The sequence below is a fragment of the Echiichthys vipera genome (assembly GCF_963691815.1).
Source record: "Echiichthys vipera genome assembly, chromosome: 19".
In the NCBI taxonomy this organism is placed as follows: Eukaryota; Metazoa; Chordata; class Actinopteri; order Perciformes; family Trachinidae; genus Echiichthys; species Echiichthys vipera.
The window spans coordinates 27144273-27166385 of NC_139844.1; the positions used below are offsets into that span (position 1 = coordinate 27144273).

Genomic DNA, 22113 nt, shown 5'->3' on the forward strand with positions numbered 1-22113 from the left:
TAATTCATGATTGCCAAACAAGCCGCGAGCTAATCACAGAGAGGAGGGAGACGAGATAATGAAGAAAGAAAAAAGAGAGAGACGGAGACCAAGGAGGGAGTCGGTGATTAGGTCTGCCTCAGAGTGTGGCTGTTTCTCTCTGGGCTCGGCGTGTTTAAGAAAATGCCGTGTACGCCCTTTTCTTCCGTCAGGATAAACTGCAGGCACGAGATGCTTAAGTCAGAGTCAAGGTCAGTCGAAGCACTTCATTATCTCTATCTGTGTGCAACTTAAAACTGAGCACAAAACTACAGCTATTTTCTTTCTCTTCTTTTATTCTACCTTGCCAAATACTCAGCTATCAAAATGTTAGTCATTGTGTGCCTATTGTATTTTGACTCGAGCTGCTGATCCTCAAGTAGCGACCTAATAATTACCAAGGCTAAGGTAATGGCTCCGGGCCCGAGGAGACCTTTGGTTAGACATATATCCAGAATCGACAGGCGTAACACGTTTAACCTTTCCTTCCAGATTCATTACTAAATGCAAAACGCTGACAGGGAAGACCTGACGTTTGTCATCAGGAGTTATTATCTAATGACATTTCTGTGAAGTCGGGGACATCTTATACTTTTAGAGCTACCGCACGTACGACTTTTAGAGATGGCGAAGTTGTTTTAGCTGCGAACACAACACTTGTTTGCTAGAGATCGAAATATTCCCGCCACTGCAGAAGTGGAGATGACAAAGCTTAATGAAGAAGAAGATTTCCTTTATTCATCCTGCAATGGGGAAATTCAATTTTCACTCTATTATTATTTTTAATTTTACACACACAGGCCCGAAATACACACACATGCACAGACAGGACCTATATACATGCAATTAATGGAGTGACCGCCAGTGACCGGCGCCCCGAGCAGTGTCCTGCTCAACAGCACCTCGAAAGTGCCCAGGAGATGAACTGGCACCTCTCCAGCCACCAGTCCACGCTCCATTCATGGTCCACACAGGGACTCGAACCAGCGACCCTACGGTTTCCAGCCAGGTCACCTATGGACTGAGCTACTGCTGTAGAATGTGTTCTACAGACAACAACAACAAACATCATAAGTGAGGTCAGAGCAGCGGTTTATTTTCCTCATGTGTAACCAAATCCACAAGTCTCCCGGCTAAATATTCACTCAAGGTCGGATTAATTATTTACCGTTCACCTGTGGCAAAAAAGAAGTCCAGCTTTCTTCATTTGGTTTCTGTTCGATGGAAGTGGAAGTGCATAACTGTGGGAAGAATGGAGCCTCGGAGGGTCATGCTTTTTTTGTATTTTAATTTTTTAAGGGTGCGCAATCATCGTTAATAATAAATGAAACCCACGTTGTTTGCACACCCTTGGCCGTCAATAAATCATTTGACATATAAGCAGTGTGATGTTACCCACGCGGCACACACACACAAAAAAAAAAAAAACACAACACAACGCCGTGTTCAGAACACCCTGCTCCCCAGAAGGAGCTGGTGAAATCTCCGGTTACTTCTTTTCTATTAATACATTCATTAGCGAGAGCTTGGAGGAATGAAGACATTCGCCGCCCAACTACTCGCAGTCAAATTATAAGAGATGCCCTGCTTGGCGAGCTGTGCCGTGATATCTTAAAGAGCTGAATTAAAAATGCATTCCTTTTCCTTCCTTTAGGGGTTCCTGCAATTACTCAGTCGGTTAGGGACGTGGAAAGGCGTTGTTGCTGCTGTACGTCTTTATCATTCACTCTCATTCCGCGCCATTCCACTTCCTCTCTCACCTATGCACACATATGCACACACACACACACACACACACACACACACACACACACGTTCACTTTATCTCTCTATACTGTAAAGGCAGCTCAAAACTGCTTGTTGTTGGCCCTCATCTTCGCAGAGCAGATGGCTGCTTTTCTGCACCACATGGCCGGCACTCAGGAGATGAGGGGAGCTCTTTAAGAAGAAAAAGACTTTCAATCTGCTTTAGCGACTGTAGCTCCTCCTCATCATCACATCTTTTTTCGCATGGAGTCAGCAGCAACTCTGACTACCCACCACCCACCTCCCCCCATCCCCACACCGCCGCCTCCACATCCCCTCCACATTGCACTGATTTGAGGCCCCGCATCCATCGAGCTGCTCTTGATGATGATTTAAATACTTAATGCTTATGTAAACGAGTCAAACACAAGGTCGCAGGGAGAGATTATTAAGATGCCGAGTGGATGCACAGTCGACTGGCCAGGAATTCCAACTCGCGTCCCCTCCCGCCTCTATCATGTTTCTCTCCACAACATGTGGGAAAACACTGCATATGTATGGAGGGACGCATTCATTATTCATGCCGGGAGTCCGTTTCGAATGTGCTGGAGAAGTAATGTAGGGTTATTCTGAGAGAGGATGGTGAGCAGAGACTTTCATGGATCTGTACCGTTTTTATATTCAGTTTCAGAGCATGATGGGCTGAATCGGTTTGTGTTGAGATATGAGTTCTTATGAATGACAAAAAACAAGCTCACTAGACAACCTAAGGATCCGTCGGTACCAACTACATCACGCTAGCTCGTCCAGAAGAGTGCTAAATAACACAGTAAGGTCACATTTTGGATGGCCAAAGGGTTCTTCGCCCTCTGACCTCAAAATATCTGAATGAAAATAGGTTCAATGGGAACCCAAGAGTCTCCTCTGTACAGACATATTAACTCTCTGCTCCTCCCATGCAGTCGGGGGCAACATGCAGGTTTCCTCATGCAGTACAAATGTGTTATTTCTGCCTATTCTAAAATGGTGTATTAGAATTCTTCTGCACACTGGCGTCCATAAACAGTCTTTGAATTGCATAAATGAGGTCTAACTGGAGGCTGAGACTGTTGTCGCTTCAGTGAGCCCGACTGTATTCATGTGTGATGATGTTAGTCCCCATAAGAGCTATTCCATTGTAGTGAGACGATTTTCTTGAAACTTGAGCTCAGTGTATACAATGAGCTGTTGACCTCTGGGGTAATCACAGCCTCGTGAAACTTAGCGACCACAAACTAGAGACCTGGGGCATTCAGAGGATAGTTGACCTATGTTTACTGACAATGAGAGGGTCTCTGAGCAGGTTTCAGAACAGAAGTGCTCGCCATCCAGTCGCCAAAAAAATACATTCTTGCAGAAATCTCAAATTGTCAAATTTCTTTGATCCCGAATCACAGCATGGGTTTTTCTGTGGTGTTCCCTCAAGGTCTGAGCTCCTTAATTTTGTGATTTTTAAGGGTGGTTAGGGTTTTTGAGTGGTCAAAACTGGTTAAATTTATCATCAAATCTGTGCTACAAAGGATATCAACCCAACCATTGGTGCAACTATTACTGTATGAAACATAATAGAGCATGAGACTCATGTAACTCCATTACTATGACTGGAACAACTTGAAAAATTCATCTTCAGGTTCCCAGCTCTAAGATGATGTACACCCCTTGTGTGTGGCATCTACTGTTCACCTGTTATTTCCCCCTAAAGATCCCTTTCCCCCTCCCCCTAAAAAGGCAAAAATGGTTCTATGTGGGTCTAAAAGGGTAAAATAAATTACTTTAATAGAGTGGTTAAGGTATTAACATGTTACTTACTATGTGAAGCATGATGTAGTCACCCAGACGTGGGGCGCTGTCAATGCGGACAAGGATGCCGTCCTTGATGGTAGTGCTAAAGCCCACTGCCAGCCGGTCCGTCCGTGTGCTTGGCCTCTCATTATTGGGCCACGTGTATGTGATCAGACCCCCTCCTTTGCCAAAGATGTAGGTGGTGCCAGCTGTGGAAACACAAGAAGCAAAGACAAAAGGGAAGGATTTAGACTTATTCTAGGAGAAATAGAGGCAGATAAAAAGAAAAGGGTTAGAATTCAATCCAGTGAACTAGACACTAGGGAGCACAGTGTCGTCAGCATCAAGACACTTTTCTGACAAAACTAGATCCAAACCTCCATTAAGGGCAAAAGCTGCTGTAATTCCTTTATAGCTACTTTGCCACTTCTAAAATGTAATTGTGTCGAGTTCTATTTCAGGGTTTTAATGGTATTCAGCCACAACCGCCTTTTGGGTAGAAGTCAGCAGTTCCCCTGGCGCCATCTATGACCTATCCAGCTCTTAAATATAGCCACTTTCCAGGGAATAAGAGCCACTATGGCCAGCACCGGATAAGTCTCCCAGTCCTCATGTATTATATATGAGACCTGCAACCAAAGAACAAAGACTGGCACAAGAAAGAAGAGATGGGGTGGGGGGAAAGAAAAATCGAAGAATCTTCGTCTGGTTTAATTTGACAAATGCAGTGTAGAAAAAAACTGGGCCTCAGTACCAGAGGAGCTAGAGAACCTCACTAGAATGATTTGATTTGTTATTACATCAGCCACTATGCAGATTTGTGTCAGATTAGACGCTCTGATTGGATCAAGATTGGCCTTGAGCCACATAATCTGAGGAGGTTGTTTGTGGATTTCCTTTTTCTATCATCACGTGGAACAGAGAGAGTAAAAAAAAGGAGAAAACTTTCATTATTTGGTTGCAGGGTTGGATCCAATTCCAACTTCTAAATGTTCCCTAAGGTGCGGCAGAATTAAACCACTGAATCCTTGAGCTGCTTAGCCAACTCGTCCACATTTAGGCACAGATAATCAAGAGATCAAAGGCATTAGACCTACAGCAGATAGACTACTTGGAGAATCAATATGGGAGACGAAACAGACTCCTGTGGCCTACGGATAGTGGAAAGCATTTGGCCCACCTCAGAGGCTGACAGGGGATTGCTAATGAAGTCTCCAAGCTCTTGCATCGATGTATAAATTCCTTTTTTTCCCCTGCCTCCACCATCCCTCTGCATCCCCTTCTTCCACATCACCTCCCTCCCTGTCTTCTCCCCTATCATCCCTCTCTTTCCTATTCACTTCCTCTCCAAGTCACCTGAACATCTGTTTGGCCTTGTGATGGGTGCCCAGCTGTCTCACTGTTTCTCCTATGAAGCAGCCAACAATCTGCTCTGTGGTCCATAACACCCTGGAGACTGCAAGAACATATGGATGAAAGGGAGCAGGAGAGAGGGAGAGAGTCTATCGACCGGATGAGTGTCTCTATTTGCCTGCAGGCGCACAAACAGGTCTGAATTTTACACACCTCAGGTGCCAGCAATGCAAACCACCAACTAAGGTTGTCTGTGAGATGAAAAATACCTAAACAAGTGAAGCATCCCGAGCCTCAGACAACTGCTTCACTTCTTGTAACTAATAACCCTACAATGCTGGTTTAACACAGACGCCTCCCTTTGAGATTTCATTTTTCCCTGAAGCGAAACAATAAAATCTTTCTATTGTTCTCAATGACATTGCGGCAATTGAAGCTGATGTTTGCATCATGTATCACCTGCCTCAAATAGCTCATATCCTCTGTGGCATCGCGTCTGGCTGAAAATGAGGCCCTGATGCCATGGAGACAGCGTAGCAGCCCGCAGCCAGGCTGCACCGGATCTGGCCCCCGCTGTCTCATTGCCTCAAAGTTTCTTCTTGCCAAAAGAGTTCAGGCAGACTTGGGATCAGTTTCCGTGGCAAACTTCGCCTATCTCATCTAACACACTCTCTCTTTTTTCTGGAGGGGATGACGATGATGAGCAGCAAAGATACAAACACCCCAGGGAGCCAATTATCACATTGAGGAGATTTGCTTAGTATTTCAAGAAAACAATGTTCAGCATGAACCACACACAGACAACCACACTCTCACCATCTCTCCCTCACACCACACACAGAGACACACACACACACACACACACATACACACAGACAGGCTGATGGCGGCACAAATGCAAGTTGTGAAGTATAAAAGTGTGCGAAACACGTGTGCAGACACAAGAACGCAATGCCTTCTCACATACAATCACACAAGTGGGTGATTATCTGCACAAGTACAGAGAAGAGAGAATCCAAGATCGCCGAAAATGTAGCACGTATTCCTAAAAACCTGTTTGGCCCAGACTGCGCCGGCTGTATTTCCACAAAGAGAGGAAGTCCACTGAATATCAATTCATTCATGCATTGTTTGCAAAGCGTCATTTCTGATACTCATCTGAAGAACGGAGCAGAATAACTCGGATGGTTGGCAACTGTGAGGAAATGTAGAATTTGGCGCAGCTAGGCTGGACACAAGGTCAGGAGTTGGATATGAAAGACTTCACGTTTCGCACACTTTTGTACTTCACAACGTGCATTCGGCCTCCATCAGCCTGCCTGTGTATGTGTGTGTGCGTGCATGCATGCGTGCTTGTGGTGTGTGTGTGTGTGTGGTGTGAGAGAGAGATAGTGAAGCTTTTCCACCAAAGTGTGGATGTAAGGAAAACCAATATAATTGAATTTCAGAGATTTTGCAAGGAGACTAATTATAAGAGGGCAGGCAATGGCAATCTGAACTTTTCTAGCATATTTCAGCGCACCTACTCAAAGTTACTCTGACTAATAACTCTTTGGGCTTTTACCTGCCTTGAAACTGTAAATGAACAATAGTCTTTTCAAGGTTTTTGTATCAAATTTGTTACATTGAAAGCAGGATACAAAAACCAGAAAATTGGCTGGAGCTTTTCTTCATTAAAACGAAAATAAATCAACCCATTGCTTTTGTTGTCTTGAAGTAATGTGTATTTTACATTAGCAAGAAGGCCTCACACTGGTACTCCGGCAAAAACCTTTTAAAATGCATGTTATCAAAAGTGCAAGAAAGAAGAGTGTCAGTTTATTGTCTGGAAAAATGTCTTGGTTCATTAGTAAGACAACCTCTTTTTTACCTGGATTTGCTCGGTAACAGTTCAACAGAGACTGATAAAACACCGAGGGTGTTTATCCAGTCAAGTGCATTAAAGCGACAGGGAAGAGGGGTTATGGCTAAAGCAGTCCAATTTGTTGTTTGCTAGTTGGAAAATCCTCTTCAAAGTCTGCTGTTGTGCGTCTTGTGTTCCTGTCTTTTCTGTCTTTTCTGTCTTATAATTACTGCAGAGTTTTCACCTTGCATCCTTCTTTCAGAGATGGACACTGAGAACGCACTGCCATTATCATGCCCGCAAACAACGCAGATGAAACATCCAACATACACGCCGTTCACAGCTATGATGCCCTGGTGAAAAGCCAACTACAGGGAAAATATCATCAAAGGAATCAAATCTACAAACAGATTACTGCACAAGATGTTATTTTGGTGGATCAGAGGGGACTTTCATCTCCATATTTGAATAATGCAATCTTGCCATGGCCAGTGGGTATTGGAGGGAGGCCATTTGAAATCTAATTGTAGCATATGGGTGCTCCATTGATTTGTGAGTGAACACATAGGCGATAGGAAACCCTGTGAAAGAAATGATGATTTTTCAAACATCAATTCTATTTGATAGTTGGCAATAAAACACCGTATACAGGCCATACTAATATACGGTGTTAGTTTTGAGATAAAGGCAGTGCACTAATGCATTACTCTCCAGTTTTGTGATTCATTGCATCTGCAGTGTACCTCCGTTTAGTGACAAACTGTAGATGAGAGACTAGGTCAAAGCCTCGGCCTCTATTTCGCACAGGTCCCCTGAGGCGTGGGAGAGCAGACAGAAGGTCAGGACACCTGTCTGCATTACAGAACTATGTCCTGTCCTTCAAGCCCCCACGTGACATCACCTAGCTAACGGGAAGGAAAAAATAGTAAGAGGATGGTGTTTTTGCACAGAGCGAGAAATTATAGTAGGTCGCCAGTTTCAATACACTTGACCAGTGAGAAAAAATGCGTGTGGAGCTAACGTGATCACCTGTGAAGCTTCTTACGGCCGGAGTTTAAAAAATGGGTGTGAACCAGGCTAGGGGCCCGGACGAAAGGGGGTGAGAAGTAGGGAAGGGGCCATCCCCTCCCACACACACACACACACACACACACACACACACACACACATTCACACACTTTACGCTCCTGGCCCGATTTGGCGATAGCATCCCAACCGTGCAAGATGCAGTCACGAAACTTAACAGGTTTTTAATTGGGATCAAAAGGAAGACCGAATTTGAAGATGGGTGCGGTCCAAGCAAGGGCGCTGGAAGTAGGACGTGTGGATGGGGCCATTTCCCCTCTACGTAACGCTGCCGATTTGTCATCACAGCTGGTGTGAACCCATCACAACATGGTCTCTAGTTTGTCTTTACTAATGTGAACTTATACATGATGACTTGTAATGCATTGAGGAGAAGTTTTACTATATATGGACTATAACATAGTGCCACAAAGAAACTGAGAGGTTCAATGAACTGTTTTTAAATGTATCAACTCAAGGGAATTGATTCTGGCTCACTTATTTAAACTGTATAAGGCAACATTGCTGTTTATAAGAGCAAAAAGAGTAGCGTAGCTGGCGTAGCACATGTCTGTTATAACTGAGTAATTAGCTTCACCACCATGCCGTCATAAAACCCTCTGTTTAGAGGCGGCTGGTAGAGGACCTGCGGTAAAAGACTGGAAGTGTCTGTCCAACTACACAGGTTGCAGAGAGCCAATGGTCAAGAGCTTTTTTTGTAGTCGCAGAAGTTGGATGGGGTGGTGTGTGTCTGTGTGCATGTACCTGTATGTGCATGTGTGTATGTGCAGCCACAAAGAAGAAAAAGGTGCCACTGCCAGCTACGCCACAAGGCACAGAACTGCAGTGGGTAAATGCTCCAAACACTCTGCTTAAGTATGCATGCACACACAGACACACACACACACACGCTCAAAGTAATCTGCATAGACATGTATGAGTGTTCACTTTACACACACATTCGCAGGCACACACACTCCCTCTCCTTTCTCCTTGGTGTGTGTTGTTTATGTGCTTTTATGTCTTTTCCCTTGTTATCTCTTGGGCTTTCTGCAACGCTGGCACCCCAGGGGATGGAAAGAGAAGACAAACACGGTTTGATGTGGTCGAATTTTCTGCCATCGGAGAATGGTGAAAAGAAAGAGGAGCCTTAAAAAAGAAAATCCTGAAAGTGAGATGCAAAAATGTAATTGCCTCTTCAATCACGTTCAAAAGAACTCTATCATCACAACACTTTCCCCCGCCGTGCTTCATACATGGGGAATTATTAGGCTCGCTGTCCTTCACACAACTACAATAAAGAATCATTGACAGAGGAATCGAATTGTGAGATACTGAGCTGTGTAATCACCGGGATTTATCTCCATTTTACAACCTCTTATCATTTCATAATTCATATTTCCAACTGTTGCCTCTCCCCTCTGGGATAGAACGAGGGGGAAGACTGATGATTGAATGCTCTCTCTCTCTATTTTCAATCAGCAGCCAGTAGGAAGTTTACAGCAAATGGCTACAATACCATAGATGTCTGTATGCGCCCGTGTCTGTACTTTAATGTATTCCTATGGCGTATACACACAAAATGCACATTGAATGTGTGTGTGTATGTACATATCTCTACATTGTCAAAACACATGGTGGCCAGGTGTCCCATCTCACTGAACAAAATGCAGAATATGATTGATGAAGGGAAGCATGTTGTGAAGGATGGCTATGTAAAGAAAACAGCCAGCCTTGAATGATTTACACTGTCTGTATCCCTGTTATAATAAGCTGTAGCATTACCACACTACATGGATTCACGCACCACAAAACAGGACTAATAGAAGTGGAAAAACAGAGACAGAGTGGCCAGAGCGTAGATAGTGAAAAGTGAAAGAACTGATGATGATATATGTGCAGGCAACGCGCTGCAAATACATAGAGAATCAGGAGTAAGGCACATTTGTTTATGGTCTCTCACCAAAAAACACCTTTGTCAAAATTGATGTCTTAAATACTAATTTTTTCACATTTTTTAAACTTCAACCGCTTGTCCCTGTCGGGGTCGCGGGGGGCTGGAGCCGATCCCAGCTGACAGCGGGCATGAGGCGGGGTCCACCCTGGACAGGACGCCAGTCTATCACAGGACACATAGAGACGAACAGAGACAGACAACCATTCACACCTACGGGTGATTTAGAGTCATCAATGAACCCAACACCTGCACGTCTTTGGACTGTGGGAGGAAACCGGAGAACCCCCACGCAGACATGGGGAGAACATGCAAACTCCACACGGAAGGGCCCCAGCTGGGATTCGAACCAGGAACCCTGTATGTAATTGTTTTGTATGATCGCTGGAAGTGAACTTTTATGTGGAAACTTAAGCGGATGTCAAAAGGTTGCAGAAAACCTGGGGATAACACCACACATTCTCTGATTAAAGCTTAGAAAGTTATTTCCCAGTCTACACAGTGTGGTCTGAGGATTGTATGGATTACTCTACATCGTATAACATTTTGTCAGAGTCCTATTCTAACTTTATGAGCCAGAACCCGCTAGCAAATGCAACAAAGCAAGGCAGAGGCTCAGGCAGCTTCTGCTGCTGCTGCTCGGGCTGCAAAGCAGCACCAGTAGCCAGGATGATAAAGTCTGAGCCGCTGGGCAGCAGCTGGGATTGAGCAGTCAAAATACTACAGTGGTTGGATTTGTGCTACAGTTGCCTAACAATGCCAAGAGAAGCTGAGGCCTCTCTGCTGCAGAGAGACTTAGTGCTGACTGTTTGGATGTTGGAGTGCCAGTGCAGAGGGAGTGCAGGTGACAGGAAACAGGCAGCACAAGAACATAGTGTTCTGGTGCATGGGCCCGCAACCAACAATTACTTTTATTATCAATTAATATGCAAATGAATCAATAAAACTGAGAGAATAGTCTGTGAAATGTCAAAAATAAGTAATAAAAGACCTATCTGAATTCATCAGGGTCCAATGTGATCGTAAATAACAAAGAACAGCAACAAATCCTCATATTTGAGCTGTAACCAGTGAAGGTTTTGCTTTTGAGTCTTTCAACTAATTTGCTTTGAACATTTGTTTGAGAAACTCAACTCTCCCTTCAGGTTAAATGATACTGGCAGATTGGATGCCCACTTAACATGGTATTCTTTAATTAAAATAGAATGTTTTAATACTTCCTCCACCATTCATGTGGTAAGTTCAGTAAACCTCTTTTAAACACCAGGAGCTGAGCAGTGCTGCATATAGTAAGGAGGGGATGACATTATCCTGCTGATTACATGGCTCCTTACTGAATAAATAAAAACATTTGACACAAAATATTGAATTCAACAGAAAGTAAATGTTTTATTTTTGTTTAAAATCACAGCTAATGTTAAATTAACCGGACTCCTTTCTGCAGATTGATGGACTTGGTCCTCCAGATGAGAACTGCGTCTATAGCCACAGTCTGTTATACGTAGCAGTGGGCAGTGGACTGTAGTGCCCTAACTGACCAATCAGAATTTAGTATTTAACAAAGCAATAAGACATATTAAAGCCATTGCATACAAATACAGCTGTATTCTCATTAATTAGACTCCATCCAGGTTGAAATTAAGAATTATTTGAGTTCACCAAACTTGAAGTTCAGCCATCCGTGAGGAACTCGGAGTAGAGCCGCTGCTCCTTTGTGTTGAAAGGAGCCAGTTGAGGTGGTTCAGGATCATCTGGTAAGGATGAACCCTGGGCGCCTCCCTAGGGAGGTGTTCCAGGCACGTCCAGCTGGGAGGAGGCCTCGGGGAAGACCCAGGACCAGGTGGAGAGATTATATCTCCACACTGGCCTGGGAACGCCTCAGGATCCCCCAGTTAGAGCTGGTTAATGTGGCCCGGGAAAGGGAAGTTTGGGGTCCCCTGCTGGAGCTGCTGCCCCTGAGACCTGACCCTGGATAAGAGGCTGAAGATGAGATGAGACCAAACTTGGTGCACTGTCTTAGAGTGGAGTTAGCATGTTGTCCCTGTGTCTGCGTGGGTTTTCTCCGGGTTCTCCGGTTTCCTCCCACAGTCCAAAGACGTGCAGGTGTTCGGTTCATTGATGACTCTGAAATTGCCCTTAGGTGTGAATGGTTGTCTGTCTCTGTTCGTCTCTATGTGTCCTGTGATAGACTGGCGTCCTGTCCAGGGTGTACCTCGCCTCACGCCCGATGCCAGCTGGAATCGGCACCAGCCCCCCCCCCCCCCCCCCCCCCCCCCCCCGCGCGATAAGCGGTTGAAGATGAATGAATGAACACCAAACTTGCCTGAATATTATTCCTGGGACAAACCAAGCTGATGAACTAGTCAACTGTTAAAGGATCAGACAACAGTTCCTCCCCTTAGCTTGAAACTAATGTGTAATGTATGTCATTCGGTTGTGCTCAAAAACCACTTGAGGTGCAATGACTTCCAGCGATGCAACAAATGGTGAGATGACTCAATTAAAAAAAAAAAATTCTTAGCGTTTTTTTGTCACCCTTCACTGGCGGGGGACATATTGACATATTCACATGATGAACAGCTTGATTTGCCATCTGTATCATGATGCCGAGACACAAGTTGGGAAGTGTGGAGAGGGAGAGCAGGGGGGAGTGGTGGAGGAGTCACTTTTTGAGGGAGGAAGGAGGGTAGACACGGAGAACAGAGAAACACCGTCAGAGAGAGAATCAAGTGGTGTGGATGTAGGCCAGAGATATTCAGCCCCCCCCCCCCCCCCTCAGAGCAACAGGAAATGGCATTGGTTTCTTACTCACAGGCATGTCAAATCATCCTCAGATCGCTACAGAAGAAGAGGACGATGGACTCACAGACACCCATTAACGAAGCGGTCATGTCTCTTCACTTCTGCTTCATGTAACACTGCAAAGGCGCACATGTGAGTACACAAGTGGAAATACTCGCACATGCACACAGACTAGGCCGGCAGAAGGTGAGCCATAGCGATCCGCCCCTCATTACTGCGAAATTCGGAAAAGCCGGTCTCACCCTTCCCTCCCCCTCTCCGTCTCTCCTCCTGCTGCATTACTGACACTCTTCTCTGTTGTAGCGGTGAGCGGACAGAGAGGAAGGGCTTTAAATGATTTTTTTCGGTTCTCTGGAGATGTCAGTTCCTATTCTCTCTGGTTGGAAAAGGAAGAGGATGAAGAAGAGGGAAAGGGGGTCTGAAGAAGATTTCAGAGGCTGTGCGTGTGTGTGCGTGTGTGTGTGTGTGGGTGGTTGGTGGTGGTGGGGGGGGGGGGGTTGCATCTGGGATTCACGCAGCACTCCAGGATACAAAGAAGACCTGTCTGCTGGCTTTAATGCTGCACACTGCCACCAGTAGAATTTTTAAAAGAGGGGAGTGAGACGTTGCAGAGAGATGAAAGGAAAGAAGGAACGAGGTAGGAGAGATGAAGAAGGATGCAGGGTAAGAGAGGAGGAGACAGACAGACAAAGATGGACAGCAAAGGTGGGGAAAAGTCAACTTGAGATGGCGTAAACACAAACAAATATTCGGAGCACTTGCACACTAAAGCTCTCTAAAACCTGACTAAATCCAGCTCCTTTCTATGGGGAAGATTAGCATTCTGTCAGCTTTGGCGTCGGTGTTCACATTACTCTGAGCGAAATTAGGACATGAGTGTCTCCTTCCCATCATTTATAATGCATGACACACATTGTGTGTGAGGCATATCACTTCAGAGGTAGACCACACCAAACCCTGCTGAGGATTAGGTGAAGCAGATCTCCTCAAGAATAAGGGATTCCAAGATAGGTCCGAGAGGAAGCATCATTTATAATTGAATCTTCCCCAGAGGATAGAGCAGCCGGTCTGTCTTCGCCAAAGCTTCAAGGGGAGCCCAGAACTCTCTCCCCTGTCTCATGCACAAATACAACACGGTAACCTCAGACACTGATCGTATCCCAAGGCCTTTATGACTCAAACTCCAGTTGGTCACATTTACTCATTCTGAACTTTTAACAAACTTGCCTTTTTTGGTGAGGGAGCTTTAGATTGTACAAATGCTGCATGAGGTCATACATTGGTTTGGTTTGCATTGTCCTCGACGACTCGTGATATCAACCAATGTGGAAATTTGCATCAAAGGAACACTCGGGCTTTACGCGTCTGATCGGGGCTTAAATGTAAAATGGACCAAATCGTAAAAAAACATCGAACACCAGATCCATTCAAAGGGAAGATTCTGCAGAAAACGCGTCCCATGATGAACTGGCAGATGCTTTCTGATCTCAGCAGCTTGGTTCTGATTCTTTTATAGTTATTTATAATGAAAAATTATGCACTTTATTAGCCGTTTTTAGAGGTAAATGGTAAATGGACCTGTACTTCTATAGCGCCTTTCTATTCTTCTGACTACTCAAGGTGCTTTCACAGTGTTTGTCACATTCACCCGTTCACACTGATGGCAGTGGACATCTACATACCATCTAATCTAATGTAACCATTCACACCACATTTACACACCCATGCGCAGCACGGGGAGCAATTCGGGGTTCAGTGTCCAGGGAAGGTGGGGATCGAACCACCAATCTCTCCAATGGAGCACGACCCACTCTGTCACTGAGCCACAGTCGCCCCCAGGTAGGGGGTCCCCAAATGGACAAAGGCCACACGATATAAATTCCTGCCGCCAGTATCACACTATTTTGCACTATAATCCGCGGGTGGCAGCAGTAATGCACAAAGAATTGTAGCCATGCGCCATGCTATGTAAATCAAGCAAGCATGGATCTAACATCGCTTGATTTAATATGTTAATGAGAAAGGACATGAACCCAGCACGTTTGTAAGACCTCAAGGATACACATACTGCATTGGGGGAGTAATGACTTATTACATATTTTTCATTTTTCTATTCTGCTCTGTAGCACTACTGTATTATTATTATTATTATTATTATTATTATTATTATTAAATATACATAGATATATTTCTTTACAGGGAAACTCCACATTGCACCTTACCTTATCTTATTTCTATGATTGTGTTTTTTGTTTGGTACTTTTATTCTGAAATTTCCTAGTTTGGAATACGGTATCTTTGAAAAGCCGACCGTTGGTGTGTTTGGTTCTCATCGGCTAACGAAATCTTCTGCCATCTTGTAGTGAACGGGTTTATATAGGCTGTCTGAGGACCTTCGTCATCCTATCCTGTGTCGAAACGTGTTGGCTGAATAAAGAGCATGCTGTCCCAGTGAGGCAGATAGTGCTGCAGGGCTATTTTTCACAAGATGTCAACAAACCACAAAAGCAAATGGATTCTACTAGTTGGGGTTTGTTTGCCTCAGACTAGTTGTGTACAGAATGTAATAAGTCAAGATTGATTGACTTTGTGTCAAACCGGCTGCCACATTTGCCACACCAACAACCAGCCCCAGTGTAGTGTTTGCCTCAGGATAAGTAGCTGGTGTTAATTTCAAGCACAGGTGACACAGACAGCGTCTTCGCCTCTCTCCTCCACAGCTCGCTGAAACAGAAGTCTGAAAATGTGGGAAGTGATAATTAAGGCGGCACCTCTGCATATAGTCCTAGCTAACACACAAAAATGGCAGTTTAAAATGGAAGACGACAGGCACAAACAGAACGTTACACGCTGAAGGAGAGCGTGAGCCTCAATTTTCCATGCCGGCCCTGTCATATCATTCTTTCTTCTGACATACCAGCTGTGTATTTCAATTACAGGTGCCCTATTTATACAGCAACTTGAGAGTCTCTCTCAGATGCCCACCTGCTTTTGAAGAATATGGATTAGAAAGCTGGATGGAGGGATGCTGAAAGGAATCAGCGTATTGTATGAAGCCGGGCTAATCTTCCCTTTGATATCTACAACATCAAATAGAAAAGTACTTGCACCTAATGTGCTATACACAATAATGGCTCTTGAGGGGAAAACAAACAACACAATCAAGCTGACAACACACAGAAGTCTGTTTTTGAGATCAAAATCAAACTGTGAATAAACCCGCCTGATGACCTTTTAAGTTTTCTCCGTGCCTTCCTTTTGTCTGTATTCGATGATTGCCACCTGAAACACAGCGCCATTGTCTTCTGCAAAGCTAGACCAGTTGTACCGTTGGCATAGCAACCCCACATCCAGTGTCTGTGACAAACCTGATATCCTCTACACCCCTACCTGCATCACGCACCTTTCCACCTCAGTAATTATCCTCCAGTGTTTCCCCTACCATTATATTAGCGGGGTGCCCCCCAACGGTAACCCCCCCCCCTTTGAAGGTCGAGTTCATTTAATTTAATTTAATTTTATATGAAGCTTCTGTTGTGATTTCTCTTAAGTTCAGAGACTTTTACTTTGATATTGGTTGTTGTGTCTGCGTGGGTTTTCTCCGGGTTCTCCGGTTTCCTCCCACAGTCCAAAGACGTGCAGGTGTTCGGTTCATTGATGACTCTAAATCACCCGTAGGTGTGAATGGTTGTCTCTCTCTGTTCGTCTCTATGTGTCCTGTGATAGACTGGCGTCCTTTCCAGGGTGGACTCCGCCTCACGCCCGATGTCAGCTGGGATCGACTCCAGCCCCCCGCGACCCCGACAGGGACAAGCGGCTGAAGATGAATGAGTTGTTTGTTGTGAAGTTGCGCTGTGTACGCATATCTAGTCTTCCTGCCGACGCTCGAGGCGCAGTCGTCACTGACGATGCAAGCTCTGGCGTTACTGTTAACATTCATTACACACAATAATGTGACTAATGTTAGACACGTTTTTAGTTATTAGACTAATCCCAAACTAGTTGCACAAAGTGATAAGCTAATTGCCAAGCTCCCATAGCTGCCTTGTATTCCTGTAAATGTTCAGGTAACGTGGTTCAGTGTCATTTTATAACATTTTAAGAGGGGACATTATTGCCTTTTGTGTTTAATACTGATGCAAAGAAGATGCAGATTTAACTTACAGTCCTTAAATGCTTATATAAAGCTGGATATTAGTAATAACTCAGATATTCATGCATTTGTTTGTGTTTTATTTCAGAAACTGAACGTGCACTGACAAGATTATCCTTTATACTGCTTGTATTTACTGTTACTCTGGGAGCAAAAGACTTAAATCAACTAATGAGCTTGGTAGGATAGGATAAAGGATGTCCATAAAGGATACTTTTCCTATAGAACAGGTCTATATATTGCAATTTTATTAAACAAACTAATGTGTTTGTTTATGTGTTTATTTATGTTTATCTTATTTACATGACGGCATGTCATTTCTGTCTTTATATGGTCATACATTCATAATTCCTCTCTGCGCTCTGTATCGTGCACGGCGGAGTTCAGCCCCAGAGCGCACGCATGGACACGTGCAAACACACATGTGAGCACACTCCCATCAGCGGGCAGACACATACTTTCCTCCATATATAGGGAGTGACCACAAATACTTAAATGTACACTGCAATGCACCTCCCACACCTCCTGTACTCTCTCCACCAAACACAAAAAAAGGAATGAAGGCTGGAGTGTAACACTAAAAAGAGAAACAATCACGTTGGTACTTTTCAGAAGTTAACTCAGCCACTCCCCTCAATTCCACAGTATCATTCAAGTTAGCGCTCGCTGTCGCTGTGCTTCTCTCACTGAACAACCTTCCACTTAAAGCTGAGGCCTGCTATCAATAGCAACCTTGATGAAGTGATTGGTTTTGACCAGGCAGCTCTTATTTCAGGGTGCCATGCACTGCAACCTGTAAGGTTCACAGTTAAGTGCAAAAGCCCGTCATTCTTTTATGCACGCAATCAGCACATGGTAATGGTCACTCACCGAATCGGATCAGAATACTTCTCTGCGGGGCTTCACCTGTGTGTACCGCCGGCAGCCTCGCTAACCTTCATGGTGCTCCTGCTGTAATATTTCATGTTTAATTATAAGGTGCCTGACAAGTTGACTTTAAGTGGGTGAGTTGAGCAGGTTGCCAGTAACAAAAGGTAAAATGTCAGGTGGAAATGACGGAGAACTCAGGAAAGGTACATTTTGTGCAAGTCTGATTAAGTCTGGGAAACTATATGTCCAGTCAGGTGATGTACAGTATAACTGTTTGAGCCTAATATACATATATATACATTATACGTTATATATAATATAAATATACCAAACGCAGATGCTTCCATATAGGACAAGAGGCTCCCAAAATCATATTAATTATACCTGTTGGATTACACAGTCCCCAGGTCTGAGATCAACTGAAACACTTTGGACTAAGTGTTGACAGAGCTCTCACCATGAGGGAATATGTTTTAGAAAACTGGTGTTAATCCATCCAGTGGAGCAAACATGTCAAACTAGTTTGTTGTGGCCTAGTCTCGCATACCCAGACCTATCTCCACAACTCTGTGGATTATGGTGCTGCTATGCTGCCTATCATTTCTGATATAGAGCTTGTTTGTGCTTCTTTAAAGTGATCACAATTGTCTTGGGTGGTGCTAAGCCTGACAGCTTAGATAGCAGAAGGGGAAGGAATTGCACGCAGCACTGCACATCCAGTGAGCCACACTAGTTGTAGTCCAACAACTCGCTAACTCCAGATGCAGAGCTATATACATCGCCTGAATATTGGCGACCAGTGGTAATTTATGTCAATGGAGGGTGAATGACAGACAGTGACAGTAATGTAATACTGCCCTTGTATACTGTAGCTGCTAGATCCGCTGGCTTAGGATTGACTGGCTTTATTATGATTTATACTTGCGATGATCAGAATGTAACAGCGTCATTAACATTTCCCATTGTTTAACCATTTCACTAATCACGACAACCAAGCAACACAAACTAAGCATCATCATTTGGCCACATTAACTGTTACCTGTTTAGTCATTAATGAATGGGTAACAAGATACAACAAGGGGCAGGCTGTTCTCCAATTACATCCGGGAAAAAGTGTTGTTTTGGGGGGGCAGGGATTGTGTCCACAAAATAGTGGAGTAAATTGTGCGCGTGACACACTTTTCCTTTAATCTGTACGAAACTAGCATACATGAATACTATTTTAGATCACATGCTTTATAATCTATTATTTTCACTCATTCTCTTGCTCTCAAAAATACACACAAAGACACACTGCTAGATAGATGACACACTCTCTGACTGAGGCAGCCTTTATCACTGAAACTGGGTATTGGAATGGTATTCGGGAGCTGCTGTTTTCCAATTCCCTCTGGCATGCGGTTTAACTTCAGCCCTCTATTGAATGTGTCAACCTCATAATTAATGCCTTTCCTCTCTTCAATTCACCTCCACTCCCTCCTTTCCATTCTTCTCCTCTTCCTCCACCATTGACCAGCTACTTTGACCGAGTCTTGCCGGTGGTTTTATCCCCTGCTTCAAGGACATTGAGCCCGAGACAAAACACAGCAGTGACTCAAGCCACGGGAGGAAAAATTGGGGACGCAGCCACAATCCATCTCCTTTCAGTCATTTAGCCACAAAGCTGTGGAGAGGTCGGTCCTGCACCACCTCCTCTGTTATCTGTTTCCAATCCTTTATTAAAGAAGGAGGGGGTGGCTTAGAAGGAGGAGAGAGAAACGGCGATAGATTCTCAAAAGGCCACTGCCATGCAGTCTATCTAAGAATAAACAACAGGAGTTGCAATCGATGAGAGGGCGGAGAAAGGGACAGACATGGGGTAAAGGGTTCTTCTTGAAAGCGGTAATTAACGGAATACTTAAGCGGGAGTTATGGATTGGCGATAGGCAGGAGGGCGTTTGCTAGTTTCACTGAGGACAAGACAAAGGCACCAAGTGAGCAAGTATTTGAGGAGATCGCGCACATCTGTGTGTGAGCCCGGGAGTATGGCGCGCGTGTGTGTGTGTGTGTGTGTGTGTATGCTGATCAGCAGCCAAGGCTTAGCTGAATTTGCCTGGGGTGAGGTTGAGAGGGCCCGTGGGACTTTGGAGGGCAGCGGGATGGAACATGCTGGCCTCTCAGTGTGCCTGGTTTCGGCCTAATTAAAAGCTAAGTTGAAAATGCACTTCAAATTGTTGTTGCTGTTGTTGTTTTTCAGTGTGTGAGCATGTGGCTGTGCTGAAACTGAAAGTTTGTCTGCACACAAGATTTTGAAAGCCTTTGCTTACATGTTTGTGTGATCCTAAGTACTAAGTACAATTCACTGGAACATGCTGGCACATCAAAATGGTGGAAATCAAGTTGTCTTCCTGAGCTTTCAGTGAAATCTATCCAACGAATGAGCATCTCCTTCTTTTATTAGACATATAAAGGCAATGTACTATTTCTAGTATTTAATAATAAACACTTATCAGGGCCCTGACCCTAAAGATGACAATCTCTGCTCTATGTATGTATTTGTGTAAGTGTGTGCCTACCTTTTTCCGATGTGCAGATTTCAACGTAAGCGAGTACGTGTATACCTCAAAGCTATGCTGCCAAGTGTATCTCTACCCCCTTTCTCTCTCTTTTGATACCCTCTCTCTTTTATTCTTCTTTTTCCACCTCTTCTCTCGGTATTTCATTCATATACCTCAACCCCACCCATGCCAAGCAGCCCGAGTTGCTGCCTTTGAAGATGTACTTAGCTGAACTGACTCGAAATTTAAAGCTAGCGACGGCGGCTTTCAACAGCTCATGAAAGGCAAAAGAAATCTGCCACTCTGTGTGAGTCAAATGGATGGGGGAATTGTTGCGGTGGCATTGGGTAGCGGAGACGGGGACTATAGGAAAAACCTTTGTACAAAGCTTACTTCAATCCCTCAGCCCGGGCTCGCACACATCTTGGCTCATATGGCACGAATGAAAATGAGCAAACGCACAGGAAAGACAAAGAAAGCCGGCAGAACCCCTGAGCTACCTTTGACAAAACAGGTACCCAAAATGCATCACTGAAATATATTTTGGCATGTCTTCACTCAAAAAGGTTGTTTTTTTTCTCTCCTTGCCCTGGGACAATACTGTACATTGTCACATAACAAGGGCTCTCAAAGGTTTTGAGTCTGACACCTAATTGAAAAAGTTATTCCGCTGCCCTGGGTAGTCAAGCTCGTTAAAACACGTCACTGCTCCTGTCATATGGAGACCTACCTGTAGGCACGCAATCCATTATCGTTGGAAAGAAAAGAAAACCATAGATGCTCAGTGACCTACACACTTTAAATATGTTGCAATAGAAAGGCAAGGTGACAGGGCCCATTGTATAGTCTAGACATGAGCTCTTGTTTCATCAAAGGGAAGACATCAATCCACGGGCTGAACCAATAGGGCAACAGGTGCCACAGTCACACAGAGCCTATCAGGATCTGACTTCATTTCACTGCGGTGTTGGATATGAATACTGATAGGGATGTGTTTGACTGTGCCATGGGAAGCATAAATAGCAGCACAGACTATGCATGAGGAGCAATACATATTTTATAAGTATGATGTTGCAGCTTTATGTATGTATATAAACATACAACATTACTTGCAGTGCTTTGGAAGTAGATGGCCAGGGCAGTACAGTAATAGTCTCCTCTAGTATTTATGGACAAAAGGCATATGTTCTGTATTACACACAGTGGTAGGGCTGTTCACCTTGAGGTAACACAGCTGCAGGAGCAGAATAATAATACTCTGAATGTGATCTGCAACCAAACCATTTATTTAAAGACATATGAAAAAAGAAAGAAAACTACACTGCAGCTCTTTCAAGTCCATCAATTTGTCCCCACTGGAACCCAGAGCACCGTGTACCGACACAGTGCGATATTAAACACGAATCCCCTTTTCTTCAGAATCTCACTCTCCAGCTTTAGCCTGCATTCTGGTTCCTATTTCAAAATCGCCTCCTATCAAAGCCTTTCTTATCTTGTGCACAACCTGGCTACCCCCAATTCCATCCCCACACATGACCCTAAGCTCCATCAAGGAGATGGCAGATCCCCCCCTGAGAGGTCTGACGCTGATTCTAGGCATGGCGGACTGAACGGCAGAGAGGTGATTGACAGATTGAGACAGGGAGTTCAAGGTAAGCCACAGCGATGCAAAGGGCAAATGAGGAGGTCACAAGCTATGGCAGGACTACCCACCATGGAAGGTGACTAGTTTGGGACGTTGTTCAACTTTGATTTGATTTGTAAGTTTATCTGTAAGTGCCACTGAGGCACTAAGCAGGTTTGGGAACATACTGACCGTTAATGTGGAACTGTTGCAACTCACAACGTTCAAAATCTACTCATTATTTCAAAACCCCCGTGCAAAACATGGATATTCTGTTCGAAAAAAACAAAACAGGATATGGCAAAAAACTGAATTTTAAATGAAAGG

At 44.3% G+C, this 22113-nt stretch overlaps 1 protein-coding gene across 1 annotated transcript in view; it reads right to left on the reverse strand.

Annotated features, from left to right (window-relative positions):
* Window positions 1-22113, reverse strand: part of nrxn3b (neurexin 3b) — a gene marked incomplete at both ends in the record, with an annotated part of 330192 nt that overhangs the window by 86830 nt on the left and 221249 nt on the right. The window contains one exon of the mRNA XM_083933978.1: window positions 3613-3794. Coding sequence (XP_083790104.1) covers window positions 3613-3794 — 182 coding nt within the window. The remainder of the gene's footprint in view (window positions 1-3612; window positions 3795-22113) is intronic.